Source organism: Cyprinodon tularosa, unplaced genomic scaffold (genome assembly GCF_016077235.1).
Source record: "Cyprinodon tularosa strain WSP-4 unplaced genomic scaffold, ASM1607723v1 ctg152, whole genome shotgun sequence".
NCBI lineage: Eukaryota > Metazoa > Chordata > Actinopteri > Cyprinodontiformes > Cyprinodontidae > Cyprinodon > Cyprinodon tularosa.
Genome location: NW_024038354.1, coordinates 728474 through 754698, shown reverse-complemented (window position 1 = coordinate 754698; position 26225 = coordinate 728474). Strand labels below are relative to the sequence as shown.

Here is a 26225-nt window from a genome sequence, read left to right as displayed (position 1 = left end):
GATAGACGTCACTGATAGAGGCGTTCCAGACCTCCAGAATATCCAGGTAGAGAAGTGATCACCTTCATATTAACTTTCAAAGTAGATATTATATGTTAGTGGAGCCCACTCATAAAGTTAAATTACTATAACCAACCAGAGGGTGTCGCAATTTAGTATTATCAGCCGTAGAGTTATCAATGCTGTTTTAAGGTCTGGGCCTGGCAATGAATTAAAACTTCGTTTTTTTTTTTTTTTTTGGACCGTTGGCGAGGCGGTAGCGTGAGTTTGGCGAGGCGGCCGCCTAGCCAAGATAGTGCTGCGGGAAACACTGCAATACTAACATTACATTATCACACTGTACTCTCAGTCACTCATAAACTTAGCCTGTGAATTCCTAGCTAGCAGTTACTAGCGTAAACAAATAGGCGCTAACGTTAACGTGTACTAGGCTACTTCAGTTGGCTTACTTAAAAGTCTATGACTTACCCTTCATGTGACTTGAGAGCGCAGACTCGCCCATTGTGAAAAGCTGGACAACTTTTTTGCAGACGTTACAAGAGGCAACTCGTGGGGTTTGTCCCCATTTAATCCATAATTTGTATTTTTTTTTATCTTCCAGCCAACGTTAATTAAAACGACAACCTCCCGGCTTGGTGCCGTAGTGGTTTCATGGGGGCGGAGTCACACATGGAAATAGACTGGCAGATCGCAGTCACACATAAGCTAGCAGCTTTCATTTTCGGGCTCTCCAACATTTTATTTCTCCATTTAATAAACACACGATTCAGTTAGATAGGGATTTGTTGCGAAAGAAATAGTTACAATTTCAAGCATTTTCAAGTATTTCCAGCACCTGTACGAACCCTGCATTTTATCTATGGCTGCAGGCCTTGATGCTCAATTCTGATTTTTTTTGGTAAAATCCAAAATATTTTTTTTTGCTTTGTCGTTCACATTTCTAAATATATGCGACATGTATGTTATCTCCTGTGTGAACTTCATTCGTACAACGTAAGTGTCCCGCATGCGCAGTAGAGGACGCAATGATGTCACAGACCGGCCTGCTCTGTGTTTACGGAAGTAAACATGGATGGTGGCGCATCTAGCGATCTTTCCCCACCTTAAAAACACAATCTTTTCAGGATGGTTAAACATAGATACCACTCTCCGCATCATCATCCACAACCGTTCATTCCCCCCCCCCCCCCCCCCCCCCCCCCTGACTTGGGCTCAGAATTCGATTTTTTTCCGATTCTTTTAAATCCAAACGATTCGATTCAGAAACAATTAATTTAGGATTCAAAACGAACTCTGGGTGATGTCCTTCGTGACGAGAGCGTGGATTTGAAGTACTCCCGAAATATTTAACTTTACCGTTGCAATCTCTGCAAATCGCATGAGTCATGTCAAGCCCGTTCTTACCGGGTTGAAGGTAAAATCCAAGGTGTTTTCAAATGGTTGCTTTTAAAGATCGCGGAGGCGGTTGAATTTCTTTTTCTTCGTCCTCCATACTTTAGCGGCAACAAACACAGTACCTCACAAAACACAACACTACACTTCCCACCACTGTGTAGCCTGCTAGGCTAACGCTAGCATGCCTGTGCAAAGCTGACGCTGCTCATTGGTTCCGCCAAACACTACGGTGCCTGATAAGGCACATGCGCACCCACAAAAAAAATAGTTTTTAAAGAAAACGAGAATCGATTCTGAATCTTTAAATGTTAGAAACGCAATTTTTTTTCTTCACTCCTATTAACTAATCTTTTATTTATCCCACAATGTGAACATTTATAGAATTAAAGCAACAGGCAAGTGCACACAATAGAAACAAATCACATAAAGTTTGAAACATATTATATAAAAGGGTGGATTAAGAAAAAAATCATGAACAGAACATAATTAATATTACTGTTACTCAATTGTAACAATAAAATAAAAATAACAAAAACACAAAAAGGTCTACAGTTTCATAACAGATCCAGTTTAATTGTAAAAAGTATCGGTATCATATCGATATTGGCGACCCTCACCCTGTATTTACTTCGTATTTTATCTCTCCTTGCAGCTAAGGAAGAAATAAAATGGAATCATACGTAAAAAAAAAAAAGGTCCCTTTAAGGATCTGAAAGGTCCGATTAAAAACTAAAGTGTAAAAGTATAAAACGGTGAATAGTTTCCATGCCCAGCGTCTAGGAAGCCGATTAATCAGGAGGAAATGATTCGTTTTAGAGTCTAAGGAGAAATCCCTGATGGACTGAAGTGTCTGTCTGCAGCAGGTGTGGAAGTGTTTGGGTGAGCAGACGGACCTGTTATGGGAATAAGGACCCATGGGATATCCCAGTCTTCCTCCTCCTGCTCGTCGTGAGCCGCCGCCTTCGTCCCAAGCTTCGCTCCTCGTCCAGCGTGGTGATTCTGCTCACCGCTGTGTGAGCCGGGACTGAATCCCTCCAAACTGCTGACGCTGCCTGCCGTCTGCTCCTACGGACACGCAGACAGACACGCAACAGAGATTATTGGAGATTTCTGCAGCTGCCAGTTTGTTTAAAAAAAAAAGATAAGAGAAACATCTTCTTGCTGTTGCAGAAACTGAAGGCTCATTATCGTCTCCAAACCATGAAGCACTAATCAAATGAAGGCAGAAAACGGTCAGATGTTTATTTTAGCATGGAGATTCAGCTGGGCTGCAGGACAAAACATAAACACGCAGCTGAAGAAGCATCTTAGTGAAGCTTCAACATCCTCACTGCTCCAAGTATTTCATAAAAAAATAATTAATAAAAACGTTGTTATTGCACCAGATAATTATCCTTTACGTTTTCTAAGTTAACCCCTTAAGCCCTGAGGTTCTTACTATAAATTGTAAATACAATTGTTTGTGTTTGTATAACAGAAAGGCATTGAGGAATATTTTTCAGGTGGAACCATTATTTTAAATGTTAACATGTGTGATTTAAAGGTGATTAAACAAAGAAAAAAAAGAAAAAAATTTAGCCTCGCCAAATTTGTTTCCAAATTAAACACTGAAAAACACCATGAAAGCCGATTTGAAACTCTGGATGAACCCTCAGACTTTATAGATCCACATCGTGACTGTAAGTCAAGCAGATTTGGACTGAATCAGTTGAAGCATGTTTGTTCACCTTGGAGTCTTCTGTAAAGATAAAAAACATTGCTCAGCCCACTATATATTACGTAGACCCACAAATTAGTTTAAAGTCGTAGGAAAACTGCCTTTACAAACGTTGCATTCCTGAATTCTCCCGAGTAGTGCCCGACTTTACATTAGTGAATAAAGTGAATGTGATTGGTCGATTATCAAGGGGGCGGGATTGTTGTGGCGGAAGGTTCGCAAGCAAGTTTGGTTGTGGCCGGTTTGTGGGAAGCATCTTGCTAACCAGTTAGCAACTTAGTGCTAGTAGGTTCCCAATGGGAAATTCCATTGGGACCAAGTAGCACTAAGTTGGTGACTTAGAAACGACGCTGTCAAGGAACGCTATGGACAGAGGAAACATGCAAGAGGAGGAGAGTTTAGTGTCGGAGGTCGTGGATGAGTCTCCTCCGTCATCCATTTTTTATTTAGAGGAGGAAAGCGGGGACGAAGATGTTGTGGAAGAGGACGCCAGGGCGGCAGAAGCTTGGTTTGGTGTAGAAGGCTTCCAGCCGTACATGTTTGAGCCCTTGCCTCGCAACGCTGCCAGTTCTGTTAGCTCTACGCCTGCCGAAGACACAGACGTCCATCCCCGTGAACACTGGGACGCAACTCAATGGGAAAGGAAAGGATTCTGATTTCAACCGTTGCGTATATTACTGCGACACATGAATCAAGATGCTATGACTGAAAACATGTGATTGACAGATGACCGTTGATATATGATTGGCCGAATTTAGGTGTTCAGGCTGACGTAGAACTAACTGGCCTGCAGAAGATAACGGGAAAAACACAGATTTTAAGACAGGATTTTTTTTTTTTTATAGAAATTTTGTAACTTTTGGGAAAATATGGTGTGATAAAGAGAACATTTATATACATGTTTAATCCAGAATGATTTGACATTTAAATAGGATTTCCCTACGACTTTAATTAACAGCCTTCATAGTCACATTTCCATCAGAGATCTTCAACATATCCTAACGTGTCTTATTATTCCTAAACATGTGAACCGTCTGGTTTTACCTCCAGCTCCTCCTGCTTCCTCAGGTCCACATCACAGTTAGCGGGGAGGCCCAGCTTCACGGCCAAGCGACCAAACGGACTGGACTCCTTCAGCCCTTCGTCCAGCTCCTCGGAGGGGCTCCGACTGGCAGAATGAACCAGGGCTGCAGAGAAGCGGTAACACCCGTTATTAAATGCGGAAGCTGTCAGACAGGACGGTGCAGGAATAAAGACCAGAGAGGAACGGTTCTGTCACCTTTAAGCTGACGGAGAAATTTGCCTGTTACTTCGGATCCCTCCTCCCTAAGATCGACATCCTTCAGACCCAGCGAGGTAATTATAGATGCGAAGGAAAGAGGAGATCCTGAGATTTTGTTTCCTCCAACTAGAAACAAAAGCAGACAGAAAACATCAGCCTGAGAATAACCATAAAACAGGAAATCTGAGAGGATTTAGAAATGCTGTAAAAAAAACAAAAAAAGAATAAAAATGACAGGAGATAACGCACGTTTTGTTTTTACCTTCTGCATCTAATGCTTCTCATTTTAAGAACTTTTATTCCAACAGGTAAGGATGATAAATGTTATCCTCAGGGCTCTGTAATCAGCCCTAAACCTTCTAGGTTATAGATAGCTACCGTCTAAAACTGACTTAAAGTTGAATTAATTGAAATAAATAATAAATAAATCAAAGTGGTTCATAAATTATCCTGGAGCCTCAAACCTAAAATGCCCAGAAGCTTTAAAATGAGCTCTGTGCTTGAACATCTCCTCTGTGTGCTTATTTTGGTTCCAGAAAGGACTTCTTTTTTGTGCAGAATAGTGTGATAATGCACATAAAACCAAACTTATAGCAGAGAAAGGATTATAAAAAGATCTGACTATAATCAGCCAAATGAACTCATTAAATAAAAAAATCCTCCTGTTCTAGATTTATATTAGATTATTTTTCTTCCATTATAAAAGCAGAAGAAAATGGTAAAAAAAGGAGGGAATAATAAAAGGTTAACGTCTGTCGGCTTTGCAAAGGCACTGATCTGGAAATACGACTCTAGTATCTGCAGAAGTTCCTTCTGTTTGGGTAAACTAACATCTCCATCCATGACATTCTGATTGCGCCTCATTTTTATGCATTTGAAATTAAATTCTAGAATTGTGCTGCTTGTGGTGATTGCATGATGGACCACCTCTGCGAGCTCAATTCAGAGTTTTTTTAAAGAGTTTTAGGTCCTTGTTTGTGGATCAAAAGAAGATTCTCAGTCATCCAGGTCATAGTCAAACCGAAAAAGTTAAAAATCAATCCGCTGGACTTTGTTTTCAAGTTTGAAGACGTTTCTCTTCCATCCAGGAAGCTTTTTCAATTGAAAATGTCAGAAATAGCGTTGAGTTCCAGGTTTTATCCAGCAGCCCAACAAAGCCTGGTTTTAGTTTAGAAAACATGCAAATAGAAACGGATGAACGGGTCCCCCCCTTTGGAATGGGGGTCGTCTAAGTGCCATCCAAACCTTGAATAAAAGTTTAAAATGTAAATTTGTTTTCTGAAATGATCATTTGTTTTGGAACTTGCAAAAGTGTTTTATATTTGGTAATGTTGGTTTGCACCTCCCGGCCACCGTAGATGGGTCCCTGATGCGTCTGTGTTTTCCTGTGGTTTGCTATCATCCTCGGACTCACTGTCAGAGTCTGAGCCGCTTCCTGCCCAGTCCTCCTCATCGGTCTCTCCCTCTCCGCCAGAATCGCTCTCACATGTAGAAGCATTTCTAAAGCCTGTTTCACTGTTTGATTTTTTTTTTTTAAGAGCCATTTCCTCCCGTATTAGCCAAAGAGTTCTACAGGGTTCCTACAGCATAAGGCAAGTTAAATTCAAGACTTTTTAAGACATTTTAATGCCACTTGAAATAAAAATTTAAGACCAAATTCACAAGAAACACAAGAAAAACCTGCTTGCAACAACTTAACCCAAAGGTTTATTTTAACATAAACCACTGCACTAATGTTTCAGATTTTGAAAAGCTTCCCAAACAGGAAGAAAGCTAAAAACACACAAATGACAGATATATTTGAACAATTATTTAACTGAATTCACAAACTTTGTTTTAGCAGGGAACAAAACAAATCAGTTTTAAAGCCCCAACATAACCAGTGCTAAGTCTTTTTTGCAGCTATTTTTCTTTGTATGGTTTTCCTAGTATGTTTGATTTGGTGATAAGTGGAGGCGTTGCAGAGACAAGGGTGGAACTAAACTGAGAAATACCGGCTGTTTCTCTGTAACTCCATTTTGACGCTTTGTGTTTCGTGCTTCGCATGTGCGACTCCACTGCCTTAATTCCCATCGTTCTGAGCTTGAATGACTTCTTGCTCCAAATCCACTGAGCCTCATGTATGTTCCCTGGTTTTAGCCATGGAGAAAACTCTTGGCTGGAGACAATTTTGGTTACATTTACACTTGCTCATATTTTCCAGACAAAAAGTTAATGGAGCATCAAATGTCCCGGCAGCAACAACGCTTTTATTGGTTCGCTATCAGGACGAATAAAAATAATCCTATTAATGGTGTTTTAAAAATTAAGACCTACGAAAGACCGATCTAAGACATTTTAATACCAATTAAGGCCTTAGTTTTAATTTGAATAATTCAATGCCTTTTAAGACTTTTCAAGGACCCGCGGGAACCCTGTTCTAGATACAATGTTGGTTGCTAGGCAACGGTACAGAACGTCAATCAACTGTAGCAATAATTTACAATGCAACTAATAGAGGCGCCAAAATGACGGCTGTGGGAGAAAATCTCAGAACGGTTAAAGTGACGGCGTCGGGAGTTCTGGTGTTAAATGTTCCGACTCTGGAGAAGTTGGGCTCACCTGGTATCCTGTCGGGCTTTCCTGTTTCCACGGACGCCTTGAAGTATTTCAGCGTTCTCTCTGCCATCTTCTGCTCCAGCTTCCTCTTCCTCTCTGGTACCTTGATCACATCCTCCTCCTCCCTCCTCACCTCCGCCTCTGCGTTGTTCTTAAAGGTCAAAATCTGGTCCAGCAGCTGCTGCATCTGTGGGGTGATTGAACGCAGGAAACGATGCAGGAGCTGATAGGGCTGTGATGTTTACACACCTGGGTGGATTTTGATGACGGCCATTTCAGATGTTACCTTCTGAGTTTTGGGTCCTTCTGGCTCCCTCAGGCCGTCCTCCTTCGTGGACGCTTTGTCCAGGGTCTGCTCGGGGCCGCAGTGCGTCTCCACCAATTGCCTGGCAATGGCCACCGACAGCAGGTATACGCTGGGGTTGGACATGTAGGAGCGCAGGTAGCCATCTGAGTTGGCCCGCAGATGAGGGGGGCATGGTTTGGGCTCGTCATCCAGAACAGAATCATACTCAGCCATGGGGAACCGCTGGACCTGCAGACACGCAACGCAACCGTGTGTGACATAGAGAGACACGTGAAACCAAATGAAGAGAGTTTGTGGAGGCGGTGGTGCATACACTGCCGTGGGTCACGCCGCTCAGGTATTCCTGTGTCTGCAGCTCCACGCCAGCAGAGAGTTTTAGAGGCGGGTTGGCTCTGGATTTAACCAGAGAGTAGTGCAAAGCTGGGACAAACTGGGAGAGCCGAGGCATCACCGAGGCGGGGGACGGTACACACTGCTGGGAGGAGGAGGAATGCTGGAACGCTGCAGGGAAGGAAAAGCAGGAGAACAATTCAGACATTACAGGGTTAAAGTTTCCAAACCCTTGAATTGCTGCAGTTCATCAGCGTTTCTGACCAATCAAATGCCATGGCTCTAATAGGCTGAAAGCCACAACCCACCGCATGAAAACCCACCGCAGAAAACCCACCGCAGAAAATCGCACCGATTAGGATGTGGCGTTTAGTGCTCATTTAAAAGCCAATTGGGATCGCACAAGGAAAGAATCAGTTTGGAGTCATGCATCGCATGTATAATAAGCAGCACTGTAATAAGTAGAAATATCTTAAATTAAGTGTATTTATCCTTAATTTAAACAGATAAATGAGACAGTTTGCCAATGGAATGAGTATTATTCCTCTTAAAATAAGATAATCAGATAATATACACTTAAAATGAGATAATTCAATTGTGTTTTCTTATTTTAAGTGTAAATTATCTCGTTTCATTGGCAAAATGTTTCTTACCTCCTTAATCCAGGAACAAATGCACTCATCTAGATTTGGATTTTTTCCAGTGAGAACTGACTGGAGCAAAAACAACGAATGAAACATTAAAACAGAAAACTTTCCCCATGATAGGAGTTCAGGAGGACAGAAACCGGATAAAGTAGTGATCCTCTTTGAGCTTCACAGAAAAAACAAATTAATGAGGGGCAGACAGACCAGGTCACCGCAGCGATTCTCTGTCACCTCTTTATGGAAAAAAGAAAGGAAAACTTGGAGAAACTTCCTAGATCTCTCTGGGAATCACCTCTCAGTCACCATGGAAACCTTTTTCTTTTCTTTGGACGTAGAACTCATTATTTTTTCAATAGATGCACATTATCTGTTAGTTCTGGTTCTAGATGCTGCACAGACTTGTTAAGTGGTGCTTGGGGCCAGTGTTTTTTAATGTTTTTAATAATTTTTTTTACAATTTGTCCAAGTCAAATGTGGGAAATTTAATAAGTTTATAGCACAGAGACAGAAGTGAAAAAAAAATCTGCATAGATCTGCTCACCCTGCCTAGTCAGAGCCTCTTTATACGCAGTCAGTGTTACTTGGAAAAAATAAAGAACCAAAAAACGGCATAGAAAATGATTCCAGAACATAACCACTAGGAAGTGCTAATATGGGGTGAATTTTCTGCCATTATTGTTGCTAGTGACAAATGTTTTGTAAATGGAAATTTTACACATTTTTATTATAAACTACCAATAAACTTTTTTTTAGTACAGATTTCATATCTTCAAATGTCTCCTATTTCGACTGAGTTTTACAAAATTAAATCTTTTCAAATCGCCTTTAATATATTCTGGGGGCTAAATTTTTTTCCTCTGCTGGATGTTAGCAGCATTTTTATATCCGGGTAAGTTAGGAAATTCCTTTTGGGCTTAAAGTAAAAAAAAAATGTGAAAAAACTATTTAAAAGGATACAATAAAAAAACAAACTTAAAACAGGAAATTTGAAAAAAGTAATTTCAAAATATATATTAAAACATGTTACAAATTTTCAAGAAAATCTGAAAATAATGTTTTTAAATATTAAATCAAAGAAGAAGAAAAAAGTTTCTCTCAAACTTTCTAACATTGAGAAGTTTTTCAAAGTTTTATTTCTGGATTGTATTTTTTTTCTAATTTCCATTTACAAACAATGATTTTTTTATTTTTAACCCCCATTTTTTTTTTTTACTTTGAAAGCATGTTCTATTATTTCAACAATAATGGAACAAAATTCACTCAATATGAATAGGAAGTATGAATTTACATCTGTTTCCAATTATAAATTCAAATGAAGTATGAATTTATTAATGCAAAGAGATGTTGCTACGGTAACATTTAGCACCTTTTTTTTAATATATATATACTCTAATGATCCCAGAGGGAAATTACTTCTCTGCATTTAACCCATCCCACCCATTGGGGAGCAGTGGGCTGCCATTGTGAGACCCTTGCTCAAGGCCGACACTCCCTCACTTTTGTTTTGGTGCATTGCAGGTCAGTCTGTCCTGCAGAGCGTGAAAGTTATTCAGCCAGAATGAAAATGTCCATCAGATAAACAATCAGGAGGACGAGCAGTAATTGGATTTAGAAAGAAACTTCAATAAAAGCACCAAAATATCACCGATTTGCTAAGCAAGGCAATAAAAACAACTTCCAGCTCTGAAGAAAAGCAACAGAAGTCCAGTTGTTTCTCTCTCAGCATTGAGGTTGTTCATGTCCATCATGTCCAGGAGAAGCGATCACTTCACTCACCGTATCTGGACACGTCTCTGGACTCCGGGAAAACAAACAAGGCCTGAAGGCTCCTCTTCCAGGTGTCTCCTCTCTCTGAAAGCACAGACCCATCAGTCAGTCACAGATCCACGCCTACAGAAAAATATCCACATCTGCTAAAACATTTCTGTTTCAAAGCCCCTTTTCAAAAGTCTTGGCTTTTTTAAAGCCCAGGCTCAGTTCACCAGGTTATAAAGGAACCTGTTCAGGCGTTACTCCACCCGCCTCAGAAATCTCTCTGGGTCTCTACTGAAGGGCTGGGCGACATGAAGAAAAACTAAATGATATATTCAGGCTATAGTCGCGATACGCAATATATATCATGATATGTTTAGGTTACAATCGCGATACACAATATATATCATGATATGTTTAGGTTACAATCGCGATACACAATATATATCATTATATGTTTAGGTTACAATCGCGATACGTAATATATATCATGATATGTTTAGGTTACAATCGCGATACACAATATATATCATGATATGTTTAGGTAACAATTGCGATACGTAATATATATCATGATATGTTTAGGTTACAATCGCGATACACAATATATATCATGATATGTTTAGGTTACAATCGCGATACACAATATATATCATGATATGTTTAGGTTACAATCGCGATACGTAATATATATCATGATATGTTTAGGTTACAATCGCAATAAACAATATATATCATGATATGTTTAGGTTACAATCGCGATACACAATATATATCATGATATGTTTAGGTAACAATCGCAATACGTAATATATATCATGATATGTTTAGGTTACAATCGCGATACACAATATATATCATGATATGTTTAGGTTACAATCGCGATACACAATATATATCATGATATGTTTAGGTTACAATCGCGATACACAATATATATCATGATATATATGTGGGCTATAATCGCAATACACAATATATACCATGATATATATGTGGGCTATAATCGCGATACACAATCGTGATACATGATATATATCATGATATATGTGGGCTATAATCGCGATACACGATATATATCATGATATATATGTGGGCTATAATCGCGATACACGATATATATCATGATATATATGTGGGCTATAATCGCGATACACAATATATACCATAATATATATGTGGGCTATAATCGCGATACACAATCGTGATACATGATATATATCATGATATATATGTGGGCTATAATCGTGATACACGATATATATCATGATATATATGTGGGCTACAATCGCGATACACAATATATATCATGATATATGTATGTGGGCTATAATCGCGATACACGATATATATCATGATATATATATGGGCTATAATCGCGATACACAATATATACCATGATATATATGTGGGCTATACTCGTGATACACAATCGTGATACATGATATATATCATGATATATATGTGGGCTATAATCATGATACATGGTATATATCATGATATGTTTAAATTACCTTCAAAAAACAATAAAGTGCATCAAATTAAACTGAAAAACTCATACAAAATTTTGGTTTTAAATGTAAAAGATTTTATTTTAAGTAGCTTAAAGCTCTTTGGGTTTCAGTATTAACAAGATCCTAGCAAGCAAACAGGAAACAAAGCAAAAACACACAATATTAAATAAAATGCTAAATAAACAAGGGCTCTTTTGAGCTTAATTTAAAAAATGCATAATGAAAAAAGAAACTGACTCAAATTAAAAGAAGAAAAGTGGAAATGCTGTCCAAAAATTAGAGCATTATCATCTCCAAACTATTAGCATTGATCTTTGCCTGCTGGGAATTTTAAAGAAAAAAGTTGTAAATTTGACAAGTTTAGAAAACGCCTGAACACCTCAGACCATCACATCACAGGTGTTAGAGCATCTAAAAACATTGAAATAATGTCGTAAACAGCGTCTGTGATTTCCCTCCATCTCTTCCTGTTTCTCTCATATGGGATCGCTGTTTCAATCGACGAGGCCAACGCCATCGGCGTCACAGCTGATTGAACGTTTTAATTGGCATGTGGGGAGATGCTGACATGCAGAGTCTAAAACATTCTTCATTTTGCAGCTGATAAGTTTTTAGGCGGTGGAATGGATTTATACTGCTTCCTTTTGCAGCAACGATTTTTGTGACACGTCTTACAAATTAGCCCCTTTTGTTCGACGTCGTCGGCGTGAAATCCAAACCGCTGCCGTATATCACTCAGCTGGAACACCTGCTTTGGCCATATTTAGTTGGCCGGTCGCTGTAGCGTCAAGGAAAATAATCCTGTTTGAAGGAGGGGCTTATGATGCATTCAAAGTGGCCAAAAAAAAAACCAAACAAATCTGTCTGGAGCCGCAAAAACATAAAAGTCTTCTATGAGCCTCGTATGGCAACATGGGCTCTAAGTGTATTAGACCAATACAAATAAAGGACTACGTGGCCTAAATGTATAATAATCATTCATGATTAAAGGTTAATTCTGGAGCAAATGTAGCATGAGGTGACAGAGGAGCAGAAAACGCTTTCACTGCGTGCCGCTTCACCGCCATTCACCGCGCGGTTTAGGTTTTGTTGCATTGATGAAATGATAGTGATATATATGGGTTTTATATTTTATGTTATTTGACAATCAGCCCTCTTATAACCTAAGCACTCTCATTATCTAACTTTCTGTTTCCTTGAGAGCATGATATCATTTGTTTTTGTACTCACGAGCTCTCGGTGCCATGCTCTGACCATGATGTAATAATGTTTTTGGTTTCGGCTGTCCACGAGCCCTGGCTGGGTTTGGGGGACGTCGGTTCCATATTTTGGTATCTGTAATCATGCGCTCCAGGCGTGAGAGGGAGCGATCACTTTTCCTGATTGGGTGAAAGATTTTCCTTTGAAGTTTGGCATAAATGACGGATGGCGGTTGGCACTGGCGGGGTCTGCTAGGGTTGCGTACGGACGCCTAGCTGCCCTGCCGGAGTCGACCGGCCCTCCGATCCTTGTGTCACGGTAAGGGGACAATATAAATTGTATTGAGACAATATAATTTGTATTCAGCACCGTGCCTTGATTGATATGCTTTGCTGTTTTCTGTGGCGGAATAAAACGACACATTTTAATTCTAGCAGAAACAGTTTGTGTGTTCATCTTTATTGCCGACTCATCCTGATCCTGCCTAAATTTCATAATACAGATAGAAACAGGATAAAGGAATCTTTCTATGGTGGACGTGTTTCTGTTGGGAGGAGCTGATAGAGTCATGAGGAAGCAAGCAGGAAGTGACATCATCAGAGCAGAGCTCTCTAACCCTGAAATCCCACATCCTCCATCACCAGCGTTCCTTGGCGAGATTTAGATTTTACCAAAGCAAAAATGCAAGCAATCCTTCTGCATTCATAATGAAAGCAAACGATCGTCTCCATTCTTCTCTGAATCCTCTGTTTCATCAACCATCTTCCTTTTTTTCCCTTTGGGATCCATGGAGACACACCCACCGCTTTGTTTGTCTGGCGCCGCGCTGAGATACGTGTCGCAGACTTTGACCTCTGATCTATATGGCTGATGCACATTTTTGTTGAAATAAATGTCTACATATTGTTTAAATGTATTTAATATACAAATGCTTATAGTATTGGAAAACATAATGAATGTTTGTTTGATCTCCTGCACAGAACATTAAAATAAAAAAATAAAAATTTTTTTGTAAAAAGCTCCAGGGAGCCGCGGGTAGCCGACCGCTGGTCTATGAGGACCTTCATGTGGTGGTGGACCTGCAGGTGGTCCATCCTCTCTCCAACGTTCAGATGATGAATTGATCAGAGCCTCTAAACTGCTTCAACAAACCTGAATCCAATAACCAGCGCAGCAGCGGAGAACTGAACCGCATCCTGACGAGGTCATTCAGTCGGATCTAGAAGGTGCAGGATGCCGACCCTGGAGGACTGGAGCTTTAAACCCGCCCTAAAGGGAGCGGTACCCGCCCCAGGGCTCCTAACGGGTCGGCACCCTGTGACCTCTCTGACCTGCTTCTCTCTCATAACCCAGCTCAGACCTGAGACCCGGTTCTGTTCTGAGGGGGTCGGCGTGCGTCTTACCCGTCGCTGCGGCCATCTGAACACTGGACAGCAGGAAGAGGAACCCTCTATCTGTGAGCCGCTTCACCAGAACCTGAAGAAGAATTTTCACCAGAGACAGGGGACAGATTTAAGCGTGACAGATCAAATGAAATCATCACATAAACCTTCTGTGTTGCTCTGTGGCATCAAAGCAGCAACAGGAACTGATTTCCTTCATAGATCCATCAGACACAGAATTAAAGATTTCTGGTCGTTATTTTCAAGGCTGTTTAATATAAAATGAGAAAACTAGAACATTACAGAACATCAGTCTAATAAAACGTCATTAAACCAGGAACATCATATCCTTTTAGAAACATTTTGTAAGCATTAAAGGAACCGAGCTAGACTGATTTAAATCGTATCTATCTGACCCATTTCAGTTTGTGCACGTTAACGCTACGTTCAGACCGCTAGCAGCAGAAGCAGCTGGTTTACGTGCAAAGTTAATGATTGACGCACATGAGGGTGCAGCTAAAGGCCCTGCAGCGTCTAGAGCAGCAGCAGGAGCAATAGCGCCTCATGAGCATCTGAGGCGCTTCAGAAGCAGCAGCTGCTGCATCAACCAATGAGAGAAGCTGATCTGGGAGCTGGCAGGGAGTCAGACGCAGCACTGCTGATGCAGAGCGCTATGATCACTCCTCTGAAACAGTTTATTAACGCCTAAATTAACTTCAAATGTAGAAACCTGCCGGCAGAATATGTTGGCTTTTATTATCCAGCTGCCTGCAGTTTGTAGCACAGACCTGAAAAACGCTAACATCTACTTCCAGCCGCCACCAACAGGAGGGGAAACCCCCAAGAGGCTCCCGGGCCTGAGGCAGCTGCTGCTGGGGATTCCCAGTGACAGCGCAGCGCCGGTATGTGGGGGTCTGAGCGGCTCCCACAGAGAAATAATCTTTGAAGGCAGGATGGTAATCTGGATGAACTGACTGCACAGACCATGTTTTCAGGAGGACTTTCTCACTTCAACATAGATTCTAACTACTTTTTACCCGCTGATCACAGCTAATATAGCTGCCATTGTTCCAGGCAGAGAAAGGATAGAGTAGCTCCGCCCACCGCACATCAGACCCACTTTACCACCGCGCAGCCAGAGCACATCAGAACTAAACTGGTACAAGCATCAGAAATGAAGCGGCACGCGCGTTTTTGCATCTTCTGCTGCGTTCGGTCTGAACGTCCCATAATGACAGATCTTCAACACGCTCAAAGGTTACCTGTGGAGTACCACAGGGATCAGTGCTAGGACCAATTCTCTTTACTTTATACATGCTCCCAATTGGTAGAATTATTAGACAGCATGGGATTAATTTCCACCGTTATGCTGATGATACCCAGCTATATCTGTCTATAAATCCAGATGAAGCTAACCCATTACATAGATTACAGGCATGTCTTGAAGACATAAAAACCTGGATGACTCTTAACTTTCTGCTTCTGAATGCAGACAAAACAGAAGTTATAGTCTTTGGACCAGAGTCTCTGAAAAAGAAACTGATTAGCCAGTCACTTCATTTGGATGGGATTAAACTGATTTCAGATAATAAAGTAAAAAATCTTGGTGTTATTTTTGATCAGGACCTGTCATTTAAATCCCATATCAAAGAGGTTTCTAGAATTTCCTTCTTTCATCTGAGGAACATTGCAAAAATGAGAAATCTCCTGTCCAGGGGTGATGCTGAGAAACTAGTCCATGCATTTGTTACTTCAAGGCTGGACTATTGTAATTCTTTACTATCAGGAAGTCCACAAACTGTAGTTAAAAGCCTTCAGCTGATCCAAAATGCTGCAGCCAGAGTTCTAATGAAAATTAAAAAGAGAGATCATATCTCTCCTATCCTGGCTTCTCTTCATTGGCTTCCTGTTAAATCCAGAATAGAATTTAAAATCCTCCTTCTCACATATAAAGCCTTAAATGGCCAAGCTCCATCTGATATCAGAGATCTGATTGTTCCTTATGTTCCTAACAGAGCACTTCTTCTACGAAGGTCTTCTGGACGTCCCATCAATCACTCATACATCAAAAATCTTGGTTTAAATCAGTCCTAAACTAAATTCATATCTTCTGAGATGCTGATTTTGTAATCTTTTTTTAATTATCTGTTATCCCTAGTCCTCAAAGATAGATAGAAGTGTTTCACTCTATTCAATTCAGTTCTATTCAGTTTATTTCTATAGCTCCAATTCACATCATGTCATCTCAGGTCACTTTCCAGTTCACCAGATCATCCAGTCAAATTGATTCAAAGTTTTCTATCTAAGGAAAACCAGCTGATTGCATCGACTCATTGACTCTTCAGCAATCCCTCACACTAAGCATGCTTGTAGCGACAGTGGAGAGGAAAAACTCCCTTTGAACAGGAAGAAACCTCCAGCAGAACCAGGCTCAGTATGAGCGGCCATCTGCCTGCTCTATGTGGAATAAATCTATGAGTTTGACCTCCTGATGTAGTTCTGCCGTCTTAAACGGAGAGAAACCCACCAGTCTTTGTGCCTCTAGTTCCCGTAGCAGCGTAGTGACGCTCGCCGTGGTCCGGTTCTGGTCGGTCACCTCCAACAGGCTGCAGTAATGGCCCTTCGCCTCCACTACAGACACACATGAGACACATCGCTAGAAACGAGGGCGGTAAGGGATGATGGGAGTGGCCCTCAGCGCCGGGCGCTCACCTTCTTTACTGCTGCTGTACAGGTTAGAGGAAAACAGATCGGACGGAACCAGCTGGGTGACGTCATCGTACCTCATCGCAGAGCCCATGTCCAGTTTGTCGGGTCTGAAGGAGGAACATGGTGGGAAAGAAATGGCTGAATAAATAACAGAGGAGCATGGCATCACATCAGGACAGACTCCTTCAGGGCAGAGCAGAAGGTAGAGGGTGTTCTGTGTGCGACTCACAGCCTGTGGGGCAGACGGGGCGTGGCGTTGGAGCGCAGGGCGACTTGGAAGAGAACCCGCCCGTTTTTCACCAGGTCTCCGGTCCAAACGGTGAACTGGGCCGACTCTGAGGGGCAACAGGGGTTGTTACGGAAAGGTTCTAATGAAATCAGGTGGAAACAGGTGACCTGAGCTCACCTTTGCTCCTCTCTGACACCTGACTGGTGGACCTGCGGAACAGACCGACAGGAAGTTACATCACAGACTGGGACAGAGAGGTTAAGCTTTCACACTTTCAATCTGACCCAGTGGGGGAACAAAAAAATAAAAATCAGAAAAATGAAACAGAAGGCGATAAAAAACAGAAACATTCTCTTTCTAAGCCTGATTAACATCGTAAATCCAGCTTATTCTTTGTTTTTAATAGTTTGGACGTCTGAAAAAACAAAACAAAGCCAAACTAAAAAAAACTTTACTTAAAACGAAAATTCAATGAAGAAAGAATTTAAGTCGCGGTTCCTTCTCTGCTCCACCTACCCAGCCATTTAGGAGCACCAGTAAAAATCTCCCCTTTCCTGCAGTCAGTAAACACATCACGGCTGACACACCTAACTGGGATCAGACGGTACCTGATGGGAGGAGCGGGTTTGATGGAGAGCGGCGCGTCCTTTCCTTTGACGTGGAAGGAGACCACGGCGTAGGGACACACCTGCCGCGGCCGCTCCCGCAGCTCGTCAAACAAATACTCGTAGAAGTATTGCTGTGGGCGGAGCAGAAAACGCCTCAGCTTAAGCAATCATTTATACATCGGCTGCTGCGGAAGAGCCGCAGGACGCTGCTGCGTCGATGCGTGGAAGTCACCTGTGTGAGGTCGAAGGCGCGGTAGCAGCTTAGCGAGGTGACCTTGCTGGCGTTCTTGGCGATGTGGCTGTCAAAGCGAGGCGTGGGGTCCTGAAGGATCTTCATGTTTTCATAGATGCTCTTCACCTTCCCCTGTATAAAATATATAAAAAACATATTAAAAAACAAAACAGGACAAAATCCTTGGTCATCTTTTCCGTGGACAGCCTGCAGCCACGTCCTCCATTCCTCGTTTGAAAGCCACTTTTGTTGAAATTAGCATTTCCCCGTTCTCTAGCTTCTGTTCCGAACATCTTTACCATCAACTGGCAGCAGGTTCACCTAAACAGCGGAACCAGTTATATCTCATATATGTGACGAAATTGTTTTTACAACCGTTTTTTTTCTTTCCTTTTTTAAATAAAGCATTTTAAATCCTACAATAATCAGATTTAATTAATTTTTCATGCCAATTAACGCCTTAATTAAAAAAAATTGTAATTTAAACTAAATCATAGTTTAAATTAACTAAAGTTAACTGTACAGAAGAGGATTAGGGCCAATGGAAAATAATTTTAAAAAGTTAACTGCTTTGTTATTTTATTTGAGTTTAAAACAGGAAAGAACTCAGGAATCTGACTTTAATCTCAGAATGTTTGTATCTATGCTTCTTTTTCTATGTCTGCTTCTGTCTCCTTGAACCCCAGTGGGCCTCAGCAGATGGCCGCTCACACTGAGCCTGGTTCTGCTGGAGGTTTCTTCCTGTTCAAAGGGAGTTTTTTCTCTCCACTGTCGCTACAAGCATGCTTAGTGTGAGGGATTGCTGAAGAGTCAATGAGTCGATGCAATCAACTGGTTTTCCTTAGATAGAAAACTTTGAATCAATCTGTAAAGTGACCTGAGATGACATGATGGGAATTGGAGCTATAGAAATAAACTGAATAGAATTCTGGGATTAAAGTCTGTGGTTGTTCACCTCCTGGACGCCGGTTTACCTTGATCACTTTGAAGATGATTAGCTCCCCGGTGGCCCCGGGTGTGAGGGGGCCGGTCTGGAGAAGGTCCGAGTACCTGGACAGATAAACGCCTGCAACAACAAGCTCAGTGTGAGTGAGGAGCGCTTTGACCGGCCGGCTGCAGGAGAAGGTTCTGAGCACAGCTTCTACCTTTACTCGGGTTTCCCAGCATGGTGGTTTTGCTCTGACCGACGGTCAGTCCCTTCTCACAGACAACAGGAAGCTGAAAGAGTCAAACGCTCCAATCAGGAAAACCTTCCTTTAATATCTGTTCTTTCTTTTTAAAAACCATTTCCTTCTTTTCTTCATCACACACGCAGGGGCGGAGCTAGATGGGGGACCAGGGGTGGCCATGGCCAGCCTTAGCCAATCATTGGCCACCTCTGCCATATTGTTCCCTCTAATACAGACGATGGCAGCAGTAATACTCTCAAGTGGAATATTCAAAACTTTTTCATTTTTCATATATTACCAATTACTTAACAAAACCACTGCAGTTAATGATGCACATCAATATACTAACATTAAAGATGATAAATACAGAGTTCCTGTTCTTTTCAGATCTAGATTTTGTGTTTTATGGGGTAAAGAGGAAATTATGCATCTCTGCAAGTCATCAATGAGTCTTCAGTGAAATCATAGATAAATAACTATTTTAATAAAAAGATTATTAAATAATCAATTAAATGTAGATATTAGTGCTTGTAAATATCAATTTTATGCAGAATGATTATTGATCAAAGTAGGTAAGTAATGAAAATGGAAAAGATGTTCGCCCCAAAACTCAAACCTGAAAGAATTTTATCCTCTATACCTTTTATCTAAAAAGCATGGATGTTTAAATATATGCATCTATTTGTTAGCAAAGGCTGTAGGAAAGTATAGATAGTCTTTATTTAGAAAATATGGATGTTTTGCTCGTTCATTTTCCTGTTGGATCAGTGTAGATTAACCCTGAGGTTCGGGTGCCGATCCACTTTCGCCCCCCCTCAGTGTACATTGGTTAACGCCTGGACACCCTTTTAAAACATTTTCTCTCTCTGCACACAGCGTGCTATCATTCTCACCTCGGTCGCTGTGGTCAGCAGGAAACAGTGACTCTCCTCCAGCTCCTTCTCCGTCCTTCCATCTGCTTTCATCTCTCTCCTTTTTTCCACAAACTGCAACACAAGGAATCGTTTCTCTTAGCAGGTAAAGCATGAAATTCACGCCCGGCAGTCAGTCTTGTTGCATCAAGCGGTTACACCATTTATATGAATGCCTAGTGGACTTTGTTTCCAAGTATAAAGACGTTTCTCTTCCATCCTGGAAGCTTTTTCAATTCCAAATGTCAGAAATAGCGTTTAGTTCCAGGTTTTATCCAGCAGCCCAACAAAGCCTGGTTTTAGTTTAGAAAACATGCAAATAGAAACGGATGAATGGGCCCCCCCTTTGGAACGGGGGTCGTTTGGCTTCTTTGTTAGCCTGCAAAGCCCCATACCTGTCTATGTCTCTGAAAGGGGGGTCGTTAGAGGGGATAGTTGGCCTGGCTGAATAGGTGAGGTCTTCTGTTCTCCTGTATAGCGATGGGGATGCGATGATAGCGGGAAGGAATCAACTCTATCGCTGAACTGTAGGTTTTTGAAAGCTGAAACCTGACCCCCCCCCAATGTGATTGGTCGTTTACAAAGGGTCCCTTTAGTCACGTACAAAAATAATTCAGATGGACATACACTTCAAAAACCACCAAAAAGTAAGTAGTCAAATAGTTGTTTTGTCCATGACTAAAGGGATACACACCTTTTAAGGTAGTTTAAAGTCGTAGGGAAGCGGCTGTTCCAATCGTTGCATTTCTGAATTCTCCCCAGTGGTGCCCGACTTTACACCAGTGAATAAAGTGAATGTGATTGGTCGATTATCAAGGGGGCGGGATTATTGTGGCAGAAGGTTTGCAAGCATGTTTGGTTGTTGCTGGTTTGTGGGAAGCATCTTGCTAACCAGTTAGCAACTTATTGCTAGCAGGTTCCCAATGGGAAATTCCATTGGGACCAAGTAGCACTAAATTGGTGACTTAGAAACGACGCTGTCAAGGAACGCTATGGACAGAGGAAACATGCAAGAGGAGGAGAGTTTAGTGTCGGAGGTCGTGGATGAGTCTCCTCCGTCATCCATTTTTATTTAGAGGAGGAAAGCGGGGACGAAGATGTTGTGGAAGAGGACGCCAGGGCGGCAGAAGCTTGGTTTGGTGTAGAAGGCTTCCAGCCGTACATGTTTGAGCCCTCGCCTCGCAACGCTGCCAGTTCTGTTAGCTCTACGCCTGCTGAAGACACAGACGTCCATCCCCGTGAACACTGGGATGCAACTCAATGGGAAAGGAAATGATTCTGGTTTCAACCGCTGCGTATATTAGCTGCGACATATGAATCAAGATGCTATGACTGAAAACATGTGATTGACAGATGACCGTTGATATATGATTGGCTGAATTTAGGTGTTCAGGCTGACGTAGAACTAACTGGCCTGCAGAAGATAACGGAAAAAAACGATTTTATGACAGGATTTTTTTTTTAAATAGAAATTTTCTAACTTTTGGGACAAAATAGTCTGATAAAGAGAACATTTATATACATGTTTAAGCCAGAATGATTTGACATTTAAATATGATTTCCATATGACACTAAGGTTGGTTTTTTCTTTCTGAACATAGACAGCTTCCTTCATGCTCCTATCAAATCACCTGTCTTGTTTAGTTTTTTTTTATTACTTTTTTGGAAACTTCTTTTAGGAACCTTTGGCTATCCAATTATTAATCCTTTAATTTAAAAAAAATAAAAAAATAAACAGATTAATCAATTTGCAGCTTTATAAATGAGTATCTAAAATGGGTTGATGGTCCTTCCCTACTTCAGCATCAGCAGGACATCACTGTCCATTAGAAACATCAGACAGTTTAAAACTGAACTGTTCAGTAAACCCAGTGATGCTAAAGGAGGATTTCATCATGAACGTTTTATAATTATCCAAGCAAAACCTAAAGTAGTAAAACAAAAAGCACAAATCTCTCACCTCCTTCTCCAGCAGCTCGCTGTGAACTAGCCGGGGATTGCTGTAAGCGAAGCAGCCTGTGGAGCTGGTGTCGATGTAGCCGGCCGTCAAGATGGACTTCATGTCGTCGTACTCCCTGGACTCGGTGGAGACGAACTGGAACAGGGCTGAAAAGGAAGGAGGTGCTCAGATGTTAGACGGATTTCTGGCTGGACCAGGACTTTTCTTTCTGGTGGAATAAGTCAGGTTAGCAGGTTGCTGAGTTTCATCCTGAACAAAGAAAAACCTCAAAGATTGGAGCCTCCTTCCATCAGTGACCGGCTGACTGATAACAAGCTGAAGCTCAGAGAAGCAAACATTTAAAGGGAGAGTTTTCAGCATCAGAGGGGGGGTGTTTAGGAAGCCCCCTTTCCTCTGAGTGGATTTTAGCCAATTGTTCCATCCATCCATCCATCCATCCATCCATCTTCTTCCTCTTATCCGGGGTCGGGTCGTGGGGGTAGCAGCTTCAGTAGGGAGGCCCAGACGTCCCTCTCCCCAGCCTCTTGGTCCAGCTCCTCCGGGGGACTCCCAAGGCGCTCCCAGGCCAGCAGATAAATGTCCCTCCAGCGTGTCCTGTCCAGCTGGCTCCTCTCGATGAGGAGGAGCAGTGGCTCTACTCTAAGTCCTCCCCGGATGACTGAGCTCCTCCCCCTATCTCTAAGGGAGAGCCCAGACACACTACGGAGAAAACTCATTTCAGCCGCTTGGATCTGATATCTTGTTCTTTCACGACCATAGATGAGGCTAGGAACATAGATCTACTGGTAAATGGAGAGCTTTGCTTTTTGCCTCAGCTCTCTCTGAACCTCAGCAGACCGGTACAGCCCACGCTTCACAGCAGACGCCGCACCAATCCGGCCTGTCGATCTCCCGCTCCATCTTCCCCTCATTTGTTAACAAGAACCCAATATACTTAAACTCCTCCACTAGGGGCAGTACATCCTCCCCAACCCGGAGAAGGCACTCTACCCTTTTCCGGCTCAAGACCAGGGTCTCAGATTGGGAGGCAGCAGTGTGTCGCAGATATTTTTGATTTCTGCCCAATATTGAAGCGTGCTCTGCGCTATGTTATTCCACGCTACAACGGCAGAGGGCCAATCAGGAACTAGCTGTGGGTCTAGATACGCCTGAGGGGGCGAGGAAGTGGGGGCAAGTTTGCGCGACAACGGAGGGACATGAGGGCCAAAAAGAGCGGGGATCCAGGTGGAAAAAGGGTCCTAGCGTTCTCTCACACCTCGCTCTACTAGCTGCTCCATCTTCACCAGTCGTTTTCCACAATGGCAGTCAGACAAACAAACAAAACAAGCCGGTTTATAGAAAGATGTTTATAGATGATAGAGTTAGACCTGATTTCAGTTTTTATTCCTGTTTCTCTGACTGTGACTAACTGGATGTGCTCTCTTCATCCTCTGACATGGGAGCTGGCTCGGAGCTCGTCTGCCTGGCTGTGTGTTTCCTGGACGGGGCCGCCTGTGGAGCTGGTTGACAGCTGCCTTTTGTATCTATGCTTCTTTTTCTATGTCTGCTTCTGTCTCCTTGAACCCCAGTGGGCCTCAGCAGATGGCCGCTCACACTGAGCCTGGTTCTGCTGGAGGTTTCTTCCTGTTCAAAGGGAGTTTTTCCTCTCCACTGTCGCTACAACATGTGTGGCGCACCCAAAACATTAGACCCCATTGGTCATATGGTTATTATTAAATAAATATGATATCTACATATATATTTACACTGTCGCTATAATTGTGTGGCACACGCAGGTTTGTTCCAGTTGCTATGGGAACGGAGTTCTGCTCGCTCTCAGATGCAATTTGGTAGAAAACATAGAAAGCAGCTGTGAGTCTCCTTTTATTTCATCTGTCTTTCAGGATATTTTAAACTTGTTACTACGGTCCCCTACTTGGGACCTGAAACATGCTTAGTGTGAGGGATTGCTGAAGGGATTGCTGAAGAGTCAATGACTGTAAAGTGACCTGAGATGAGATGATGTGAATTGGAGCTATAGAAATAAACTGTACTGAAACATCGTTTAGAGTGAAATATCTTTCCTAAAATCCATTTTCTCTCCACCTCCCATTCCTCCTTTTAAAACGGACAAGGTTCTTATTTGCCTATTATCTCTCATTAAGCCTTGCAGCTGCTCTACAGTCATAGGAAATAATCTCTAGGTCTCCCTCGAAAAAGAGATTTTATCTCAAGGGACTTCCTGTAAAATAAAGGTTAAATAAAAATAAATCTCAATTATTTTCATTTCTAAATATTTGGGTGTTTGCAGCAGCTATTTCAGTCTGATATATCTTATACCTGATGGACACAGGAATATTTCAGTATTGAATTGAGGTTTATTGGACTAACAAAAAAAAACCCTAATCATTTTATTGATTTGAATACCCTGAACTATTCTCACTGACTTACTGAAATACAAAAATAGTTTGATAACGTCATTAAGATTTGAACTTCATAGCCAGGTGTATCCAGTCATGAGAAAAGGTATTTAAGGAGGCCGGTTGGTAGATGCTCTACTGTTTGAATCTCCTCTGAAGATTCATCATGGGTTCCTAAAAAAAACTTGTTCAACATGGTCATTCAGGGGAAGGATCCAAAAAGTTGGCTCTGAGATTTAAACTATGAGGAACGTAGGAAGGAAATGGAAGAGCACAGGGACAGTTCCTGTTAATCCCAGAAAAATATCAGAGAGGCAGAGAAGAAGAATGGTGAGAATGGTCAAGGACAACCCACAGACCCCCTTCAACCCACAGACCTGAGGATCATTGAACATCTGTGGGATGATGTGAAGCAGGCTGTCTGCGCTCGGCCACCATCAAACTAACCTGAACTGGAATAGTTCTGCAAAGAAGAAAATCCCTTCATCCAGGATCCAGGAACTCATTCAAAGCTACAGGAAGCCACTAGAGGCAAAAGGAGGATCTACTAAACATTAATGTCTCTTTTTTGCTGAGGTGGCCACATTTTTGCACCTGTCAACTTTTGTTTTAATGCATCCTGCACATTTTCTGTTAGTCCAATAAACCTAAACACAGAAATATTCAGTATTAGTCCATCAGTTATCAGATACATCAGACTGAAATAGCTGCTGCTAACACCCAAATATTTAGAAATTAAAAAAATTAAGATTAAATAGGGGCGCCCAAACGTTTTCATGACTGTAGAGAAAGGAACAATAAGTTTCTGTTGGTTTGAAACCCTGCATTAATAATCGGACAGATGTAAACAAAGAGGCGGTTATTATTTAAATCTAACATTTCCATCAAACCAAAGCTCAGCTTAATGTTCAAATGAAATAATAACCGATCAATCAAACGAGAAGGAAAACAGCTGAAAGGGAAAATGTTTGGAGGTTAACAGGATGTTATTAGCCGTTAGCATGCTAGCTTCCATCAGTCCTGATGGAGCAGAGAAACAGGCAGAAAACTCACTAAAATAAAACCGATCAGAGGCTGAGCTCTGAGGAGCATCTTACCCCGCTTCTCCTTGGTCTTCCTCGGGATGTGGAACTTCTGGGGTTCCATCGGCATGTGCCGCTGGTGGACCGCCTGAGGAGCAGATTTCCTCCGCTCCAGCAGCCTCCCCGCCGCGGCGGAGCTCATTCTGCCCGCTGGAAGGTAGGGTCGTCGGGCAGGGGCTGCGGGGAGCAGCTCGCTGCCTTTCAGGCGGAGGTTAGCTCTACAGTCCGCGGCTCCTTTCCCTCCGGACATCCCGCTCTGCGCTCACGGCTGGCCGCCTGTCAGATCCGATCCTTCACCGGATGAAGAAGGACCGCTTGTTCGCTCAATCACCTCTGTTACCTCCCGAACCCGCAGCGCAGGATGGCAGCCCCGCACACAGCTCGCGCCATTCTTCCGGTACACAGAACTGATCTTCTTCAGAGACTGCTGGTTCATTAAAAGCTTCCCTACTGCCGCCTGCTGGACAAACAAGGCTACTGCAGCCTGATAACGGCCTTCTCAAAATAAAGAAAAACAAAATGATTTGAATTTAGAAGATGGTTTGAACGGAGGATTAGGCCCACTGAAAAAAAAACAAAAAAAACAATTAAATTTTCTTTCAGTTTAATATGGGAAAAAAGTCAGAATTCAAATTTTTTTCTCAGAATTCTGAGTTTAATCTCAGAATTCTGACATTTTTCCTCAGAATTCTGACTTTTATTCTCAGAATCCTGACTTTAATCTCAGAATTCTCAGAATTAATGGAGAAGCAGAAGGTCATTAAATGAACAGAGCTAGTATCTAAAACAGACATGGCTATGG

The 26225-nt window shown here is 41.9% G+C and overlaps 1 protein-coding gene across 2 annotated transcripts in view; it reads right to left on the bottom strand.

Annotated features, from left to right (window-relative positions):
• Positions 1-25846, bottom strand: part of tasora (transcription activation suppressor a) — a 41725-nt gene extending 15879 nt beyond the window's left edge. For both annotated transcript variants that reach the window (XM_038279697.1, XM_038279698.1), the window contains exons 1-19: positions 25439-25846; positions 21943-22088; positions 19965-20057; positions 19048-19120; positions 18877-18968; positions 17903-18034; positions 17671-17801; positions 17240-17271; positions 17063-17168; positions 16837-16940; positions 16652-16755; positions 14146-14218; positions 10053-10127; positions 7613-7800; positions 7279-7527; positions 6996-7179; positions 4392-4520; positions 4157-4299; positions 2289-2460 (exon numbers count right to left, since the gene is read on the bottom strand). In XM_038279697.1, coding sequence (XP_038135625.1) covers positions 2289-2460; positions 4157-4299; positions 4392-4520; positions 6996-7179; positions 7279-7527; positions 7613-7800; positions 10053-10127; positions 14146-14218; positions 16652-16755; positions 16837-16940; positions 17063-17168; positions 17240-17271; positions 17671-17801; positions 17903-18034; positions 18877-18968; positions 19048-19120; positions 19965-20057; positions 21943-22088; positions 25439-25673 — 2461 coding nt within the window. In that variant the 5' untranslated portion in view covers positions 25674-25846. The remainder of the gene's footprint in view (positions 1-2288; positions 2461-4156; positions 4300-4391; positions 4521-6995; positions 7180-7278; positions 7528-7612; positions 7801-10052; positions 10128-14145; positions 14219-16651; positions 16756-16836; positions 16941-17062; positions 17169-17239; positions 17272-17670; positions 17802-17902; positions 18035-18876; positions 18969-19047; positions 19121-19964; positions 20058-21942; positions 22089-25438) is intronic.
• Positions 25847-26225: the final 379 nt, after the last annotated feature.